The sequence below is a fragment of the Grampus griseus genome (assembly GCF_964374135.1).
Source record: "Grampus griseus genome assembly, chromosome: 7".
Classification (NCBI taxonomy): Eukaryota; Metazoa; Chordata; class Mammalia; order Artiodactyla; family Delphinidae; genus Grampus; species Grampus griseus.
The window spans coordinates 22,384,674-22,400,927 of record NC_139001.1 but is presented as its reverse complement, the minus strand read 5'-3'; the positions used below and the strand labels follow the sequence as shown (position 1 = coordinate 22,400,927).

The 16,254-nt window shown below is 36.7% G+C and overlaps 1 protein-coding gene across 1 annotated transcript in view; it reads right to left on the bottom strand.

The window, feature by feature from the left end:
• BARD1 (BRCA1 associated RING domain 1) overlaps window positions 1–16,254 on the bottom strand; it is a gene marked incomplete at both ends in the record, with an annotated part of 75,471 nt that overhangs the window by 33,697 nt on the left and 25,520 nt on the right. The window contains 3 exons of the mRNA XM_082658764.1: window positions 1,996–2,168; window positions 3,860–3,940; window positions 12,811–13,772. Of these exons, the coding sequence (XP_082514890.1) occupies window positions 1,996–2,168; window positions 3,860–3,940; window positions 12,811–13,772 (1,216 nt within the window). The remainder of the gene's footprint in view (window positions 1–1,995; window positions 2,169–3,859; window positions 3,941–12,810; window positions 13,773–16,254) is intronic.

Sequence of the window (16,254 nt, the reverse complement as noted above, 5' to 3'; positions counted from 1 at the left end):
CTACTATCCTAATTATATCAACCAGCTCTCTGGAATGCAGTAGCCACTTGGCATATGTGACTATTTAAATTAATTAAAATACATTTTAAAATTTATTTCCTCAGTAGCAATAGCCACATTTCAAGTGTTGAATAGTAACAGATGTCTAGTAGCTACTGAGTGCCCAGCACAGATAACGGAGCATTTTCATGAGTGCAGAAAGATCTACTGGACAGTGCTGGGCTATCGATGTACCTAAAACTGCCACTTCACTACGTAAGCCTACTGAGAACAACACAGCTATCTGAGAAGGCACCTGTGAAAGCAGACCCGCTCACTGTCTCAGGCCCTCACCTTGTGTATTAATGGGCTTCACGATGTAGTGAAGAATCATGGTGCACACACCATAAGACAGGCCCTGTGTTTTGGCTCATTAATCCTCACTATGCTCTAAGGAAACAGAAAAGCAGCCGGCATCACCCATGTTTTATAGGTAAGGACACCAAGGCACAGAAACTAACCTGCCTGAGGCTATAAAGTCAATAATGGAGTCACAAATAAAAGCTGGAATCCCTAATGTCCTGACTAGTCCTCCATTCATTAGAGTAGTCATGGCTGATTTAAGAACCCATGAATAGAAACTATTCTGTTTCACCTGACCCAAGCAACCACTTGCTCTATCAAATGGATTGCTATGCCCACAGGAGGGTCATATCTGTTAGATATGTATATATATGTATATATACACACACATACATGAATACATACTGTGTATGTGTGTGTATGTAAAAAAACAGAAAAATTGAAAAATATAAGATATGTATTCCCTGAGCTTGCCCTATCTTATTACATGTGATGGGAAATAAAGGATATTAAAAACACCTACAGGGCTTCCCTGGTGGCGCAGTGGTTGAGAGTCTGCCTGCCAATGCAGGAGACATGGGTTCGTGCCCCGATCCGGGAAGATCCCACATGCTGCGAAGCGACTGGGCCCGTGAGCCATGGCCGCTGGGTCTGCGCGTCCGGAGCCTGTGCTCCGCAACGGGAGAGGCCACACAGTGAGAGGCCCATGTACCAAAAAAAAAAACAAAAAAAAACACTTATCAAAACTAACAGCACCAAGGTATGGTATATTCCTGTGTTATTAACTTGTTTTTCAATTACATTATATGATTACCTATAAAAAAAATTACAACCTAGAAGCTCTGCATTTTGTGATCCTTATTTGCCTCTGTAACCAGCGTTAAGTCCTGACTTTTGTGTGCTCCTTCCAAACCTGTAGAAGTAATGCTGGCACAGAGAGGCAATTCTTGCATTTTCATTTCAACTACCTCGTTAACTGAAAAGAGTAAAATAATATATAGGGAGACATGAACCAAGTTAGAGATTAAAGATATAAAATCCACATAGAGCATTTGCTTGTGACACTCTTGAAAACAGCAATTTTAAAATGCAGCCGCCAGCATTCACTAATGTGTCTCTCTGCCCTAACACTGCAAAACAATTTACCCAGAGCTCATCTGAATGATGTAAAAAAATCTAAGAAATAATTTGACTGCACTTGCCTAACATCTGAATTCTTACATATTTTAACCGTGGTTACACTAAATATGCGAAAAAAAAAAGGAGAAAAGGAATAGAATATTTAAAACAATTCTAAAGTATTGGGAAGCATACAAAGTAGTTATATGCTTCTAATTCTTGCCTTATTAATAAGTATGAATCACTTTATATAATATAGAAACTAAGTGAATTTTGCCAGAAAGTCAAAGCTTCCAAAGTTAACTTGACAACTCTTTCTGAATTAAAAGAGCAAATCTCCCTCAAATATGTAAGTATCATAAAGGAAAAGGGCATGAATGCTGATTTTAAATCCAGAATATAATGGCCACATCTAAATTTAGTTGTGAAAGAAAACAGAGCCATCAACTTGGGTAGTAAAGTCTCTGTTTCATCACAGACCTTGATTCAAGAATAAGTCAGCAAAAAAAACAGTTTTTAAGTTGAACTACTTACACCGCGCTCCTGGAGGCTCCATAGGAGAGTAACAGCTTGACTATATCCACGTGCCCATTCTTGGCTGCGTCGTGAAGAGGTGAGTCATTCTGATACCCAGTGGTGTTCACCAACGCCTTGTGCTGGAGCAGCAATTCCACCACCTTCAGGTGCCCGTGATTGCAGGCTTCGTGCTAATTAAAGAAAAAGAAGAGTGATGAGGAAGAGCAATGAACAGCATCATAACAAAACCACACTTCAGAAAAATGTGAACCTCAATCAGTAAATTGGTTCTTACCTAAATACTCGTACTAAACCATAAGTTGTTGACAGAGTAAAAGCCACTATTAATAGTCTTTATGGTAAGATGCATGGCGATCAAGATTTATGCAATTCATGGAAAAAGATTTTTTTCATTTGAGCCTTGGGTCAAGCTCTCTTAATTTGGAAGAAAATATAGCTTTGGGCCAATTATGGCTCCTAAATTGTTCTACAGTAAGAAATCTAAAACAAGAAAAAAAAACCACAGAAAATATTTAACAACCAGATCATGCATAAAATCTGAAATCCTCCAAGGCTGAAGAGAACTCACCAAATCAGGGGCTTAGCCATAAGCTAAGCGGTGCACCTGCATGTATACATAACCACCCAACAAAGTGAATATCCTAGAATGAGTATTTATAAGAAAAGCCTCTCCAACTGCTGAAGCTACAGATACTGTATGGCTGGTGCCAATGATAACAGAAAAAACACAGAGTAGGCACTCAAAAAGAGCTTACTGAATGAATGTTCAAAGATGCTTTACATGCACATCTTTCCTTATGTTTAACGATCTGCTAAAAATGCCACTATGCTGTAGTATTCTAATAAACCTCTGGCATGCCATACTTTTTAAGTACATACTTTGAAATCTTAATAGGCGATACACCACATTAAATGTCTGTAGGTCTATTTCTAGGAGAAAGGGATCCAAATAAGGCATTAGGTCCTCTAAATCACTCACCAACTTTACTACAGTTTGCCTGAGTGGCTTAAAAGAAAAATTAACCATTCTTTGAAAAGGTTTGCCAGCCTGTGGAGTCCAAACAACAAAGTGACTCTGATCCAGAATAAACACTCCCAGCTTAAAAAATTGGCAAGAAGTCATTATATACAACTTTAAAACCCTATGTGCACCTATTCTAATGAGACTCTCTCAATTTCTGTGAATTTACAGTTCACAGAATAAGGGCATCCACCTCATCTCTTAACACTTCTATGGCTGCATTCAAGCCACATGTTACTGTCCTAATGTAATTAGCCGATATAGCACTTGTTCCCATGTATTTGTACCATTCTTTTCCCAGACTATCCTTCACATTTTTTTTTTAGTAATAATAAGCAAAGACTTTAAAAAATGTTTAACATGAGCAAAGATTTCTACTGCCTCTGTGTGTCATACCCTAGATAGGGTATAAGTGAGACTAAGACAGATCCTCGATAAGAATCACTGCCTTGTGATACATTGCTACACCCAGTTCCTACGACCTCTCTTTGTTCCAAGAAATGTGGTTCCAATGACATGCAATGCTGCAGAATGGAGCCAGATGTCAGCTGTAGCAGTTACCTCTCCATAAATGAGCTAAATTCAGCAATATGGTGTAACTGGATTCTTAAATCTAAATGTAGTCAGTCAAAAGGTAGCCAATTTTTCGCCCGTCACAACAGAAAAGCTAGATAAAACATAATCATTTACTCTTATTTGTTGAAAATATAAGTTCTTCAGATTAAAAAGAGATTGTATATGTGGTAGAGGATGATATATAGGTGACTATATAACTATAAACTATAATAACTATAAAACATAAACAGAATGATAATAAAAAAACAAACAACTAGAAACTACCAATGGTGTCCATCCAGCATGGTCTTTAACATTCGGGTCACTTCCGTTTTGTAAGAGGTATTCAACAGAAGGTATGTCGCCCTAGTAGAAAAATGAAAAGGTAGAAAGAAATTAAAAATCATCAAGGACAGAAAAAAAATATTAAGATTTAAGATTTTACCTTCTTCAAGATAAAATTTAAATCTTTTCTTTTCTATGCCTATTGCTCGTGAGTCAATAAATGGTAAGCTATGTATGCATGGATTGTTCCGAGGTACCAACTCATCAAAGCCATGTGGTCCATCACTGAATACAGAGTACAAAATCTCTGCTATTAACAACCTGTATCAAAATTCATTTCAAAATACCAAGGACACTAGCCAAAGATCACCTGATCAAAATGAAGTTTTTAAAGTCACCATTTTGTTTGTGAAAAACATCCTTTCTGAGCACACATGAAAATGGTTTCTGATTTCTGTTTAAAACAAAATTAAAGCCAACAGGGCTGCTCAGTGAAACCAATCTTAGAAAGCCAAAAACTGTTGTCTTATTGGCAGTTAATCCACTTATCCTCGAAATATTTAGTTTATATTTACCTTATTTGCTCAAAGATATTTTTTAGGCAAAAGCAAAGCTTATTTTCTCCAAAATAACTGACAGCTTACTCTGAAAAAGGCTGAATAAATAAAAGTCACATATGACAAAAGTTATACATGCCAATGTTGTGTGTTGAGAAGAGCTTCTTTAGGGAGAAGGACATCTCCTCTCTCCTACCACTTCCAGCCCCAGCACTCTTCTGAAATGAGTTTTTCTCTATTGGTTTGAAAATGTAGAAGTCACTAAGTCCCCTAAACACAGTAACATTTGCTTTTATTGGATTGTTTCGGACTACCTCTCAAATACAGCAAATCTTAAGATGGTAGCTTACTCAGTTTTCTAAAAAAAACAAACCTGCATACAACATATATTTTTAAGATCCTAAATTAGCAAAATGACCTTAAATATTAAATGGGCCTAAAAAAACAAGTATTCTGTATGTTTCAAATCAATTGCCCCACTTCCAATAAAAAAATATTTCCCATAGTTCCTTAGAGGTACAAATTCTACACCTCTAGCACAAGTTAACATACACTTAGCACCTTTTGCACTATATTCAAGCCAGTTCCAAATGAGCTCAGGAAAATCTGTCAAGATACAAATTTGGTTTTTTTTAAATGAACCCATGAATATTGGGGCAGATGAACTGCCAGAACCACACGCATTCCTGACCTTCAAAATGAAAGTATCCACAAAAAAATATATGTAAACCTTCTCAAAAATGTCCTCAGTCTAATTCTACATGGCAATCACAAAAACATATTAACCTGAAGAAGCCTGTAAAATAATATAAACATAACTGTGGAATGGAAGAGTCCCATAGACAATTAGTGACAATTCAGAAGCTAAAAGCAGAATCTCTTTTCAGGTTGCTAGCCAGTGGTATTTTTCTTTCATGTTACCTCTTCATATTATCAAAAGTGTCTTCTGTTAACATTTTACCCCTATACTTCCCTGAAATGTATAGCTGATTTGCAAATTGCTTGCTTTTTATACCCGATCTGCTTTTTCCTCCCTAGTACTTAAAAGCTCGTCATATTTTCTCCTTCTACTTTATGTAAATTTAATGTCATGCACATAAATAAAATTACGATAATTAGATAGGGTCCACAGTAACTGCGTAAGCTTGAACCAATATAAAGTTTCCAGGAAACAAATTAACTTCCGCTTCTGATTTCTTTAAATTACTTTCTTCTCAAACAGAATATTTTCTGAGTAATAAGCACTCACTTTTAGGCTTCTCACAACTTAAAAGAATATTTGAGATTCTCTTAAAACCACAGCGGGGGAAACCATCTAAGAAAAAAGTATTTACCAAAGCTTATAAAAAATTTTAAATAGACTTGGTGTTTTCAAATAAAACCTTAAAGGCTGAAAACAAGGGAACATGAGTGTCATATTGAATTTTCTTATTGCTAACCTTTCATTCATAGGAAATATTCTTCATACATGCATATGGCAGTAGTATAAGTTAACTTTCCAAAAACAAATACACACACACACAAATAAAACTTTTTCCTTATAAAGGTTAGCTCTTCTAAAATACTATTAAGAATAAATATTTTTATAAAAATAGTACATTACAATTAGGTACAATAATGATGACTTAGCCAAATGGTTAAGCTTTTCCACATAAATGAACTAATCAGGTACCTAAAATTTCTCCTTTTAGCAACTAGGTGTTGTTAAAAAAAAAAAAAAAGTTTAGTCATCTGGAATGGAGCTCTAAAGTTTATTAAACATTTTCTGGGTGTCTTAGTTATTTACTGAATAAAATAATTTCACAGATGACTCAGACAACCTAGCCATCGTGACAGTAAATTACTGGTATTACAAAGATGGTGGGTGACAAAGGGAAAAATGGAGACTGACTCCAAGAGGTGCTCTAGAAATTGAAATCTTGAAAATATCACAGATGCCAGTTTGCTTTTGAGTCCTTTGTTATTGTCTGAGGAAGCCAGTATGGAGGATAAGTAATAACATGATTTTACACACACTATAACATGACTGCCTTAAGTTAAGGTATAATGAATGGTTACAAAGTCAAACCCTAAAGGAGATGTCTCACAAGGGATTTTCTCTCTACCTAAGAAATCCTCATCACCTTTGTTATGTTAGGCATACCATCCCTTGTAAGTTGCCTTCAACATATTATCTATTATGTCTGTACCTTAAATACATCATGGCATGTCAACTTCAAGCCATTCTTCTATTTCTAATACATTCACTGCCATGGCATGAATTATGAGTAATCATTACCATTTGAAGAATCTGTGCTAGAGAACTTTGGGGCAGTTTATTCCAGCATCAACAAATTCTAAAGCAAAGGTGAAAAAGCAGAATAACAAATCAAATTTTTCTCTCTGTATAATGAAATGTCAAATACTAAGATTTTTCTTATTAAATCAGAAGAATAAACAATGAGTGTTTATCTTAGTTTCTAGTAGGCATAATGCTTCCTCATAAAATCTCTTGTTTATAACATAATGTTCTCAAAATCACTTTAGCCATAGGTGACATAGATATTCAAGTACAAACATGGGGGCATGAAGAGAGCACAGTGAATCTCAACTTTTGTTCTGGTTGAATAAGGATACTCACAACATCCCAGACACAGTATTAATAAATATTCTGCTTGAAATTCCATAGTGTAAGAAAATAAATGTATAAAGAAAGAATTCAAGAATAATCCTGTCTAAGGTATGCATGCAAATGGCACTGAATGTCCAAAAACTAGTTGGCTGGCCTATAAGCCCATGATCCTGAGGAGAAAAGGATCTGAGAACTGAGAACATAAACATTATCTGCTGATGATATAGTAACTGTCTACATTCAGGCAGCCTGAATATTTAGGCAGTCTGGATATTTAATAAGAGACTTCTACTGCCAAGTACGGAGCGTTTCAAGATAAATAAGGTTAACAGATGCTTTACATTAACCCAAAAGTCCCACTTCTAGGAACTTATCCTAAGGATATACCTGCTCACATATGAAACAAAGATTGCTCACTGCAGCACAGTTTATAGAAGCAGAACAATGGAAACACAGGCATCCATCAGTAAGGAACCAGTAAAATAATAAAAATTCATGGAACGCTATGCTACAATAGAATGTACAGAAAAGTGTGTACTAATATGGAAAGCATTTACTTATATTTGTATAAAGAAATTCACAAGAAAGGGCTTGTCAGCAAGAGGGTGGCTGAGGACAGAAATGGGAGTGAGGCTTTCCACTGTAAATACTTTTATTCTTATTTTTGAAGCATGAAGTTATTACTCACATTTTGAAATTACATTTTAAATGGGCAATAAACTCCACATAACCACAAAGTCAAATTGAGGAGTCATATAATAAACAGAAAGCTAAAAACATATAAATGCAAACAAAACAATGTCACCATAGAGGAAAAACCAACTCTGGGAATTCTGTAAAAGACTGATTCAGAAGGCAGGCTATAAGCTAGATTTTGAACGTTAGATACAAAGGATCATGAGGGAAAAGGGAAAGATTCAGAGGAAAGGATATAAGAGGCAGAAAAAAGAACATGTGCCAAGTATTGGTAGCATTAAAGTTCAATGTCAGAAGAAGAGGGTTCAGATCATGGCTAAGTGGGAAAATCGCTCAATTATTCAACAAATATCAATCTATTACATACCAGGCAGTGTTCTAGACACTGAAGACAGAACACTGAACAAACAACTCTTGCTCTCATTCTGAAGAGAAAGACAGGAAACAAAAAGATCTCTAATAATGATGTCAAGAAATAATAATAGGAAGAAAAACAAAACAAGCTAAGCATATGGCAGAGACTGCTATTTTATGTACGTTCAGAAAAGTCTCTCTGAAGAAGTGGCGTCTGAGCAGAGGTCTGTAGAGGCCATAAGGAGGACTGTGGATTTTATTTTAAGTGAGCCGGGAAGTTATTGGTAGGGCAGCACAGAAAAGACAAGTTATGGCTTTGGTCAGATGACTTTGGCTGTTATACAAAGAAATGAGTGCACTAAGTACAGAGGAAAAGCAGAGAAGGTAGTTCAGTGATGTGGATGAAAACTGACAACACCCACACTGCCACCAACAATGTCCACATTCTAATCCCCAGGGACGTGTGACTATGTTACCTTACACAACAAAAGGAACTCTGCAATGTGATTAAGTGTACAGACCTGGAGGTGGGGAAGATTTATCCTGCACTGTCCGAGTGGCTCCCATCTAATCACATGAGTCCTTAAAAGCAGTGAACTCTTCCCGGCTGGGGCAGAAGGATGGAATACCAGGACTCCACCTGCTGCTGTCAGCTCTGAATACAGAGGAAGAGGTCCACACACCAAGGAATGTGACAGCCTCTAGAACCTGAGAAGGGCCCTCAGCTATAAGCCAGCCAGAAAACAGGATCTCAGTCCTACAACCAGAAGGAAGTACACAGTTCCTGCCAACAACCCAAGTAAGCAAGGAAACGGGTTCTCTCCTAGTGTCTCCAGAAAGTAGCATAGCCAACGAACTGATTTTACTATGGTGAGACTCATACCAGGCTTCTGGCCTACAAAAGTGTAAGAAAATAAATTTGCCTTGTTTTAACTCACTACATTTGTGGAAATTTGTTATGACAGCAATAGGAAACTATTTCAAGTGGTTAGGACAAGAAAATACAGGTAGCTTCCACTAGGGTGATAGCTATGGCCAACAAAGATGCCCAGAGGTAGGTCTGGGGCAAGCTATTAAAGAATTTTATTAATGATGTGACTAAGTTCAAAGATCATTCTATAAAGCCATCACTAGCAAGGGAAGCTAACTAGCCCAACAGAAGAGTAAAACTACTGTGGGGTTCTCTGCCCTCAGTGTATCCACCAGGCATGCACAGTGCACACTTAGGATCTGGGGGAAACATGGAAAATGTGGACACTGCATGTCTATAAGATGTTTCAGGGGAAAATAACAACTACAATAACAACAACAAAATCTATCTTTGACAGCAAAAAACCTCATTTGTTCCGGCTACCTGAAAAGTCATCAGGTCTGTATTCATGACTCAGCTGCAGTAACTCTTTCGTTTTCCCTGCTCCTCGTTCCATGTTATAGTACAGCTGACCCTTGAACAACACAGATTTGAACTGTGCGGGTCTGCTTATACACACATTTTTTTCAATAAATATATTGGAAAGTTTTTGGAATATTTGTGACAATTTGAAAAACCTTGCAGACAATCCAGGTAGCACAGAACTATCAAAAAAATTAAGAAAAGTTAGGTATGTCATGAATGCATAAAATATATGTAGATAATAGTTTATCCTTACATAGACATAAGGTGATATTTAATATAAAATTAATAATGTGTTAGTCTTCTTACTGTTTTATAACTTTGCTCTCAAAGAATTACATTACCATACAAGATGCCTCTCTGTACAGCATGCCTCTCTCTTGTAATTGGAGAAACTGCCCATTAGCCTATCATCACAGGTAAGTGGTTTTTAAAAAAACGTAATGATGTTTCCAATACTGTAATATGAATACGACTGTAATACTTAGGCCATAAAATTTTATGATTCATTTATAGTATATAGCTAGGCTACAGCGATGCAACTCTATCAATTACACTAGTCTACCATAAAGCAATCATATTACTGCTTCTTATCAATGCATGAATCATTATACATGTAAATAAATACGAATTTCTTCGTCACAATATCTTTTCATTTTTGACGTCTAGTGTTAGTAATACATATACCAACTACAGTGTTTTGTATCATATAAGACAACGCTGATGCATGTACTGACAGACGATTCATCTTATAAACAGATGATGTAAACTTATGCTATCTAAATGCAGTACAGTACCATAAATGTATTTTCTCCTCCTTATGATTTTCTTGACAACATTTTTCTCTAGCTTCCTTTACTGTAAGCATACAGTATACATATAATATACAAACTATGTGTTAATCGACTTTGTTTTATCAATAATGCTTCCAGTCAACAGTAGGCTATTAGTAGTTAACTTTTAAGAGTCAAAAGTTATACGAAGATTTCGACTATGTGGAGGTCAGCCCTCCTGACCCCTGCCCTGTTCAAAGGCCAACTGTAGCTTTAACTTTAGAGCCACCTCAAATCCTTTTCTGAAGGAGGTGGACACAAAGCATAAACAAGACAGCAGGATTGCAGCATTTGGTTTTCAAGTATGCACAGATTATTCATTCTCGGTTGTAAACAAAAAAATTAGGATAGAAAATGAAATGAATACTATTTATAAAAGGATAAATATACTGATAAATCCTTTGATTTTCCTTCAAGTATTTGTTTGATTATTAAAATCTAGCTGAGACGGGGACATGCATTCAACTTATAATAAATTTGTAAAAGAGGACATTATTGTTAAATAGGCATTTTAAAATACAATAGAAATCAATTAACTTTTCTTAAATGTACTATATCAGAATCTGCCAATGAATGACAGTATAGTATTTGATAAGTTCAAGAGAATCAAAATGAGTAATTCTAATTCTGGCAAGACAATTGCTGAGTAAAATGACAATCTGACAAAACTTGTATTGAAGCAATCTTAAACATATCAATAGAGAAAATTCACCAAGATGGCACCATGCCACCATTCTTTCCTGTCTTAAGATTCCACAGGCTACCCCAAGCACAGATAAACTACGGCCTGTAGGCCCGACACCTAATTTCATGTGTAAAGTTTTATTGGTTTACATATTATCTATGACTACTTTTGCACTAAAACAGAGTTGAATAGTTAAGACTATATTCCTACAAAGCCGAAAATATTTACTCTAATTGCCCCTTTAAGAAAGATGTGCCAAACCATGGCCTAGACTCTAGGTCCTAGAGATCCTCACTAATAAAGATAAATGATTCTTACAACTGAGTGAAAAATTCTCTACCAATGAAAGCAGATGCTTAACTGCTGGTCTGAAAATAATTCCCAGTAAGCAAAATGTAGAAACTAAAGCAGTCTACATGTATGTATTAGCCAGAAAAATGAACAAAAAATATTTATTATTATGCTAGCTACTTATATCTATGAAGCATTAATAACATTGTTAGGATTATTATACCTTATATATTATACGATACAAACACATAGATATAAGTAAAACAAAGAGGACAAAAAATATAGTCTGCTTTTTAAAATCATGCTTTGAAAAAAAATCAGACTAAAACGTAACCAGAGCCAACTCCAAAAATTCAAGTTGTTCATAGGATACGAAATGCCTAGAAAGTAGTCATGTTGCAGGTTCTCCCCTTACTGGCATCAGGCGTAGAGATCCTACATTCATCATTTATTGGAAGATAAAGCAAGAAAAAAAAAGCGTTGGAAGAAACTCACTTTTGTGCTTTTCCCTTTCTCCACAGAAAAATACAGGAATCTCTGGACTCAATGCCTACTCCGTGTTCTTCCCAGACATTTTATGTTGCTCACCAGCTTCATGTTCAGGGTCTCAAGGGGCTCTTTCCAGACCTCCCAAAGTTCCCCATCCATGCAAAGGACCCAAGGGTTTCCCAGTAAATTTACTGAAAGATCATAAAAGCTACGCTAATTTAGTACTAATCTCTCCCATATTGTATTTTCATAACACTTGCATGAATTCACAGACCAAAGTCTATAAAGCTACGATGCTAACTGCTCCCCTCTACGTGCAGCACTTGCATCAATTTCAAAGATTAACCACTACAAGTACATACACCACATGCTCAGCAAACTAGCCAGGTTCCAAAAAACGAACACTGCCGCATCCCAGGTGTAGAGGCAACAAAGGTAACTCAGTGAATAGGCTAGGAAAAGGAATGGGCTGACTGTGGGCTCCAGAGAAGCCCCTTTGTGGTGAACCACAGGAGCCATTTCTGACAATCAAATTGTCAGGTCATTGGAGAAATGTACAGACCACGTCTCGCAACCTCCCAGATCCCGGCAGTACCCACTAGCAGTGTCAACAATACAGAAGCTCATCCCCTCTCACACTGCCCCTGAGCTCTGAAGTTAGGTAATAAAGATGTGTTGCCAGCAGTAACTTGGCAATTGTCTGTCTATATCCATAAAGCATGAGAAGAATGGGTAAACAAAATGGTGAAAACTGACAAAAAACATTATGGAATAGACAAAAATGAAAGCACTTGGCAAAGCTGAAGCTGAAATACGGAAATATTGGTTTTGTCCTGCAAGATCAAGCTCCTCAGGACTAGGGGCCACTGCTCTGACGTAGGGATACAGTCCCTATGAATTTCTGCTTCTCTGGTTCACAGGAAGTATCACATCTGGTTAGGTTAATTAGCCTAGTAATCTTATATCATTTTCCACAAACTCCAAAGAAACTGTTTTATACTGGGTCTCATTCTGAAGTTGTATTTTCGAGTAAGCATCCTACCTTAATTGAAGCAATATGGAGCAAAGTCTCTCCTCGATGATTTCTTTTCATAGCCATAAGACTACTGGGCGATAGCTTCATTGCTGAGGGACTACACATCATTCGTCTGTAACTTGGACTATTCAGTGTAGAAGGGGGCGTACCTGGTGAAGGGCTAATGGATTCATCTAATATATTACTGCTTTTCCTCCTCACTGTGTCACCAACTTTAAGTTTCTTTGAAGGTGGTGAAGAACATCCAGGCAATGGCATGTTTTTTGAGAGCACTGTTTGCTTAATAGAATTTCCACTGGTGCTCGGACTGCTGCTTCTACGTCTCTTAGAAACAGAACTGGAAAGTCTCTTGCGACGCCCACGTTTCCCATTATGACCTGATGGCAAGGATTTCTTAGATGTAAGATCGTTTTCACAGAGAGTCTTCTCAGGAGTCACTACTTCATTCCTGCTCTCAATTTCTGGAGACTCAATTTGCTCAGCCAATGGTAAAGAGACTTCAGTTAAGCTTCTAGAACATTCAGATTTTGTTATGGAGCCACTCGCTAGTAAGTCTATTTTAGCATTTATCTGCGGACTAGCAATAACAGATGGTTGGCTACAGAAGGATACTAGCTTTTCCTTAAATTCCTCTTCGGAGTCAAGTTTACCGTCTTCTTTTTCTGCCTGTAAATTCCATTTTTGGTTGATTTCAGCCAAAGTTTTCTTTTTCTTTTTTTTTCCAGATTTTGTGGAAGCCTTCTTAGCTCTCTCAGAAACATCCACTGGAGGGCTTGTGGAGACAAATTCGTACATGGAGGCCTGCTGAGCATTTTCATCGTTTATCACAGGAGGATGAGTTTGCACTGAAACTTTACTCACAACATACCTGACCTTCTTACTTCGAGGACTAAACCACATTTTTATTGAATTCTTCTTATATTCTGCATCACTAAATAAACTTTTCCTAGATGTTTCTTCTTTCACATCTGATAGGAAAAAGGAAAAGAAATCTGTTACACGACAATCTCTCCCATCTTGAGCTCCCAAAGAATTTTGTTGATAGTTCTCCTAAGGTGTATCACCTTTTATTTGTGTACTTCTTCCTTCCCTCCTAGATTCTGAACTCCCTGAAAGCAGATATCCTCGTTCAACAAATATTTACAGAATCCTACTTTATTTCAGACAATGTTCTAGTGGCTGGAGACACAGCAGGGAACAGAACACGGGAAAGACAAAATATACAAATAAATAAGTACAACATACAGTCTGCTGTATGGTAGTGATAAGAGCCATGGAGAAAAGCTATACTAAATAAATAAACAGACTGATAGGCAGGTATGAGACTTAATAAGCAGTAGTCAAAAAAAAATTAAGACTTATTAACTGATGCTTAATTTAAAAAAAGACTTTTGAAAATCAATCAATATAATTCACTGTATCAACAAACTAAAAGAAAACCATGTGACTTTTCTCAACAGATATAGAAAAAAGCAAAATCCAACATCCATTCATTATTTTTAGAAAGGTTCAGCATTAGGGATAAAAGGAAACTTCTTCAACCTGATAAAGGACATCTACAAACTACACACCGCTAGTACCATCCTTAATGAAGAAAAACTGGAACTACTGTTTTGTTCCTATTATCTTGTTCCTGTCATCAAGAACAAGGTGAAGATGTCTGCTCTCACCATCCCTATTCAACGTCATACTGAAAGTCCTGGATAGCACACCAAGGTAAGAAAAAGATAATAAAAGGCACACAGATTGTAAAGGAAGATATAAAACTGTGTCTATTCACAGCTGACTTGATTGGCTATATAGAATATCCCAGAGAATCTTTTTAAAAAAATAAAACAGGTGACTGTAACAAGGTCATAGAATACAAGGTCAATGTACCAAGTTCAACTGCAACTGTATTTCTGTATACTAACAATGAACATGTAAACTGAAATTTTTAAAAAATCTGGTACTGTTTATAATAGTACCAAAAAAAATACTTAAGTACAAGTCTAACAAAATATGTACAAGCTCTGATTGCTGAAAATTAACAATATTTATGAAAGAAATCCTATACAATTGGAAAGACATACCGTGTTCATGAACTGGAATACTCATTATTGTTAAGATGTCAATTCTCCCAGACAGATTTATAGACTGTAACATAATCCCAAGAAAATTCCAGTATGTTTTAAAAAAAAATAATAGACAAGCTAATCCTAAAATTTACATGGAAGAGCAAAGTAACTATAATGTGGAAAAGCAAAAGACCTGGATGGCCAACACAACACTGAAGAAGAACAAAGTTGAAAGGACTACGCTACCTGATTTCAACTTACTTCAGACAAAATGAATCTCGGGAATTAAAGATAATAGTCACAACTCTTCAGGTACCATCTAAAGTAACCTCGAGCTATATAAACAAAAAACTAAAAAGAATGAATAAACTATAACTATATACTCAAACATGCTCTTGAGCAAAAGAAGCCAGATATAAAAGAGTACCTAGAAACGGCTGCAACTAATCTAACGTGTTAAGTCAGAACAGTGATCATCCCTATGGGGAAAGGAGTCAGTGACTGGAAACAGGCAATGAGAGGGGCTTCTAGAGTACTGTTTATTCTTCTGGGTAAGTTCAGTTTGTGAAAATTCATCAAGTTATACATTTACGATGTATGTATTATATACTATATAAGAAAGTTTTTCTAAAAAGATACTATTTATAATCAGGAAATAAAACACAAAGATTCGTTAGAACTTTAAAAAAGAAAATAATCATTGTCCCTAATGACATTTTGTGAGTGAGCACTCTTTACACAAACACCTTGCTGCTTCAGCTAAGGTCATGAAGAAAGGCCTCTCTGAGGAGCTCACTTTTAAGTTGAGACCTAAATGACAAGAGGGAAGCAGTCACTTACGGATCTAGGAAAGGGTTTCCCAGGCAGAAGGCAGAGTAAGTGCCAAGGTCCTAAGATGGGAACCAGTTTAGCATATTCCATGGATAGCATGCCATTGTGGCTGGAACTTGGAGAAGGAGCAGAAAATGGAGGGAAATGAAGTCAGGCAGGTAAGCAGAAGCATTCTATAAAAAGCTCAGTCTCGGGGTTTTTTGCTGCTACTCCTCATTCCACTCACTTCTGAGGTGGGAGGGATCAGGACTTTATCTGCAGTCTCTCCCTTAATAATCATATATATACATAACATACACGCAGTTATTTATGTATACGCTGGCAACTCCAAATGTGTAAGTGCAGCCCAGACCTCTCCCCTGGACTCCAGGCTCCACTATTCAACTGCCTACTTAACGACTCTACCTGCATGTCTACTCCTAGTAAGTATCTCACACCAAGCATGACCAAAACTTGCTCCTCCTACAATTTTCCCATCTCAGTAAATGGCACATCCATCAGTCCGGCTGCCTTAGGACAAAACCCTTAAGAGTCAAACCTGTCTCTGTTCTCTCTCTCACAT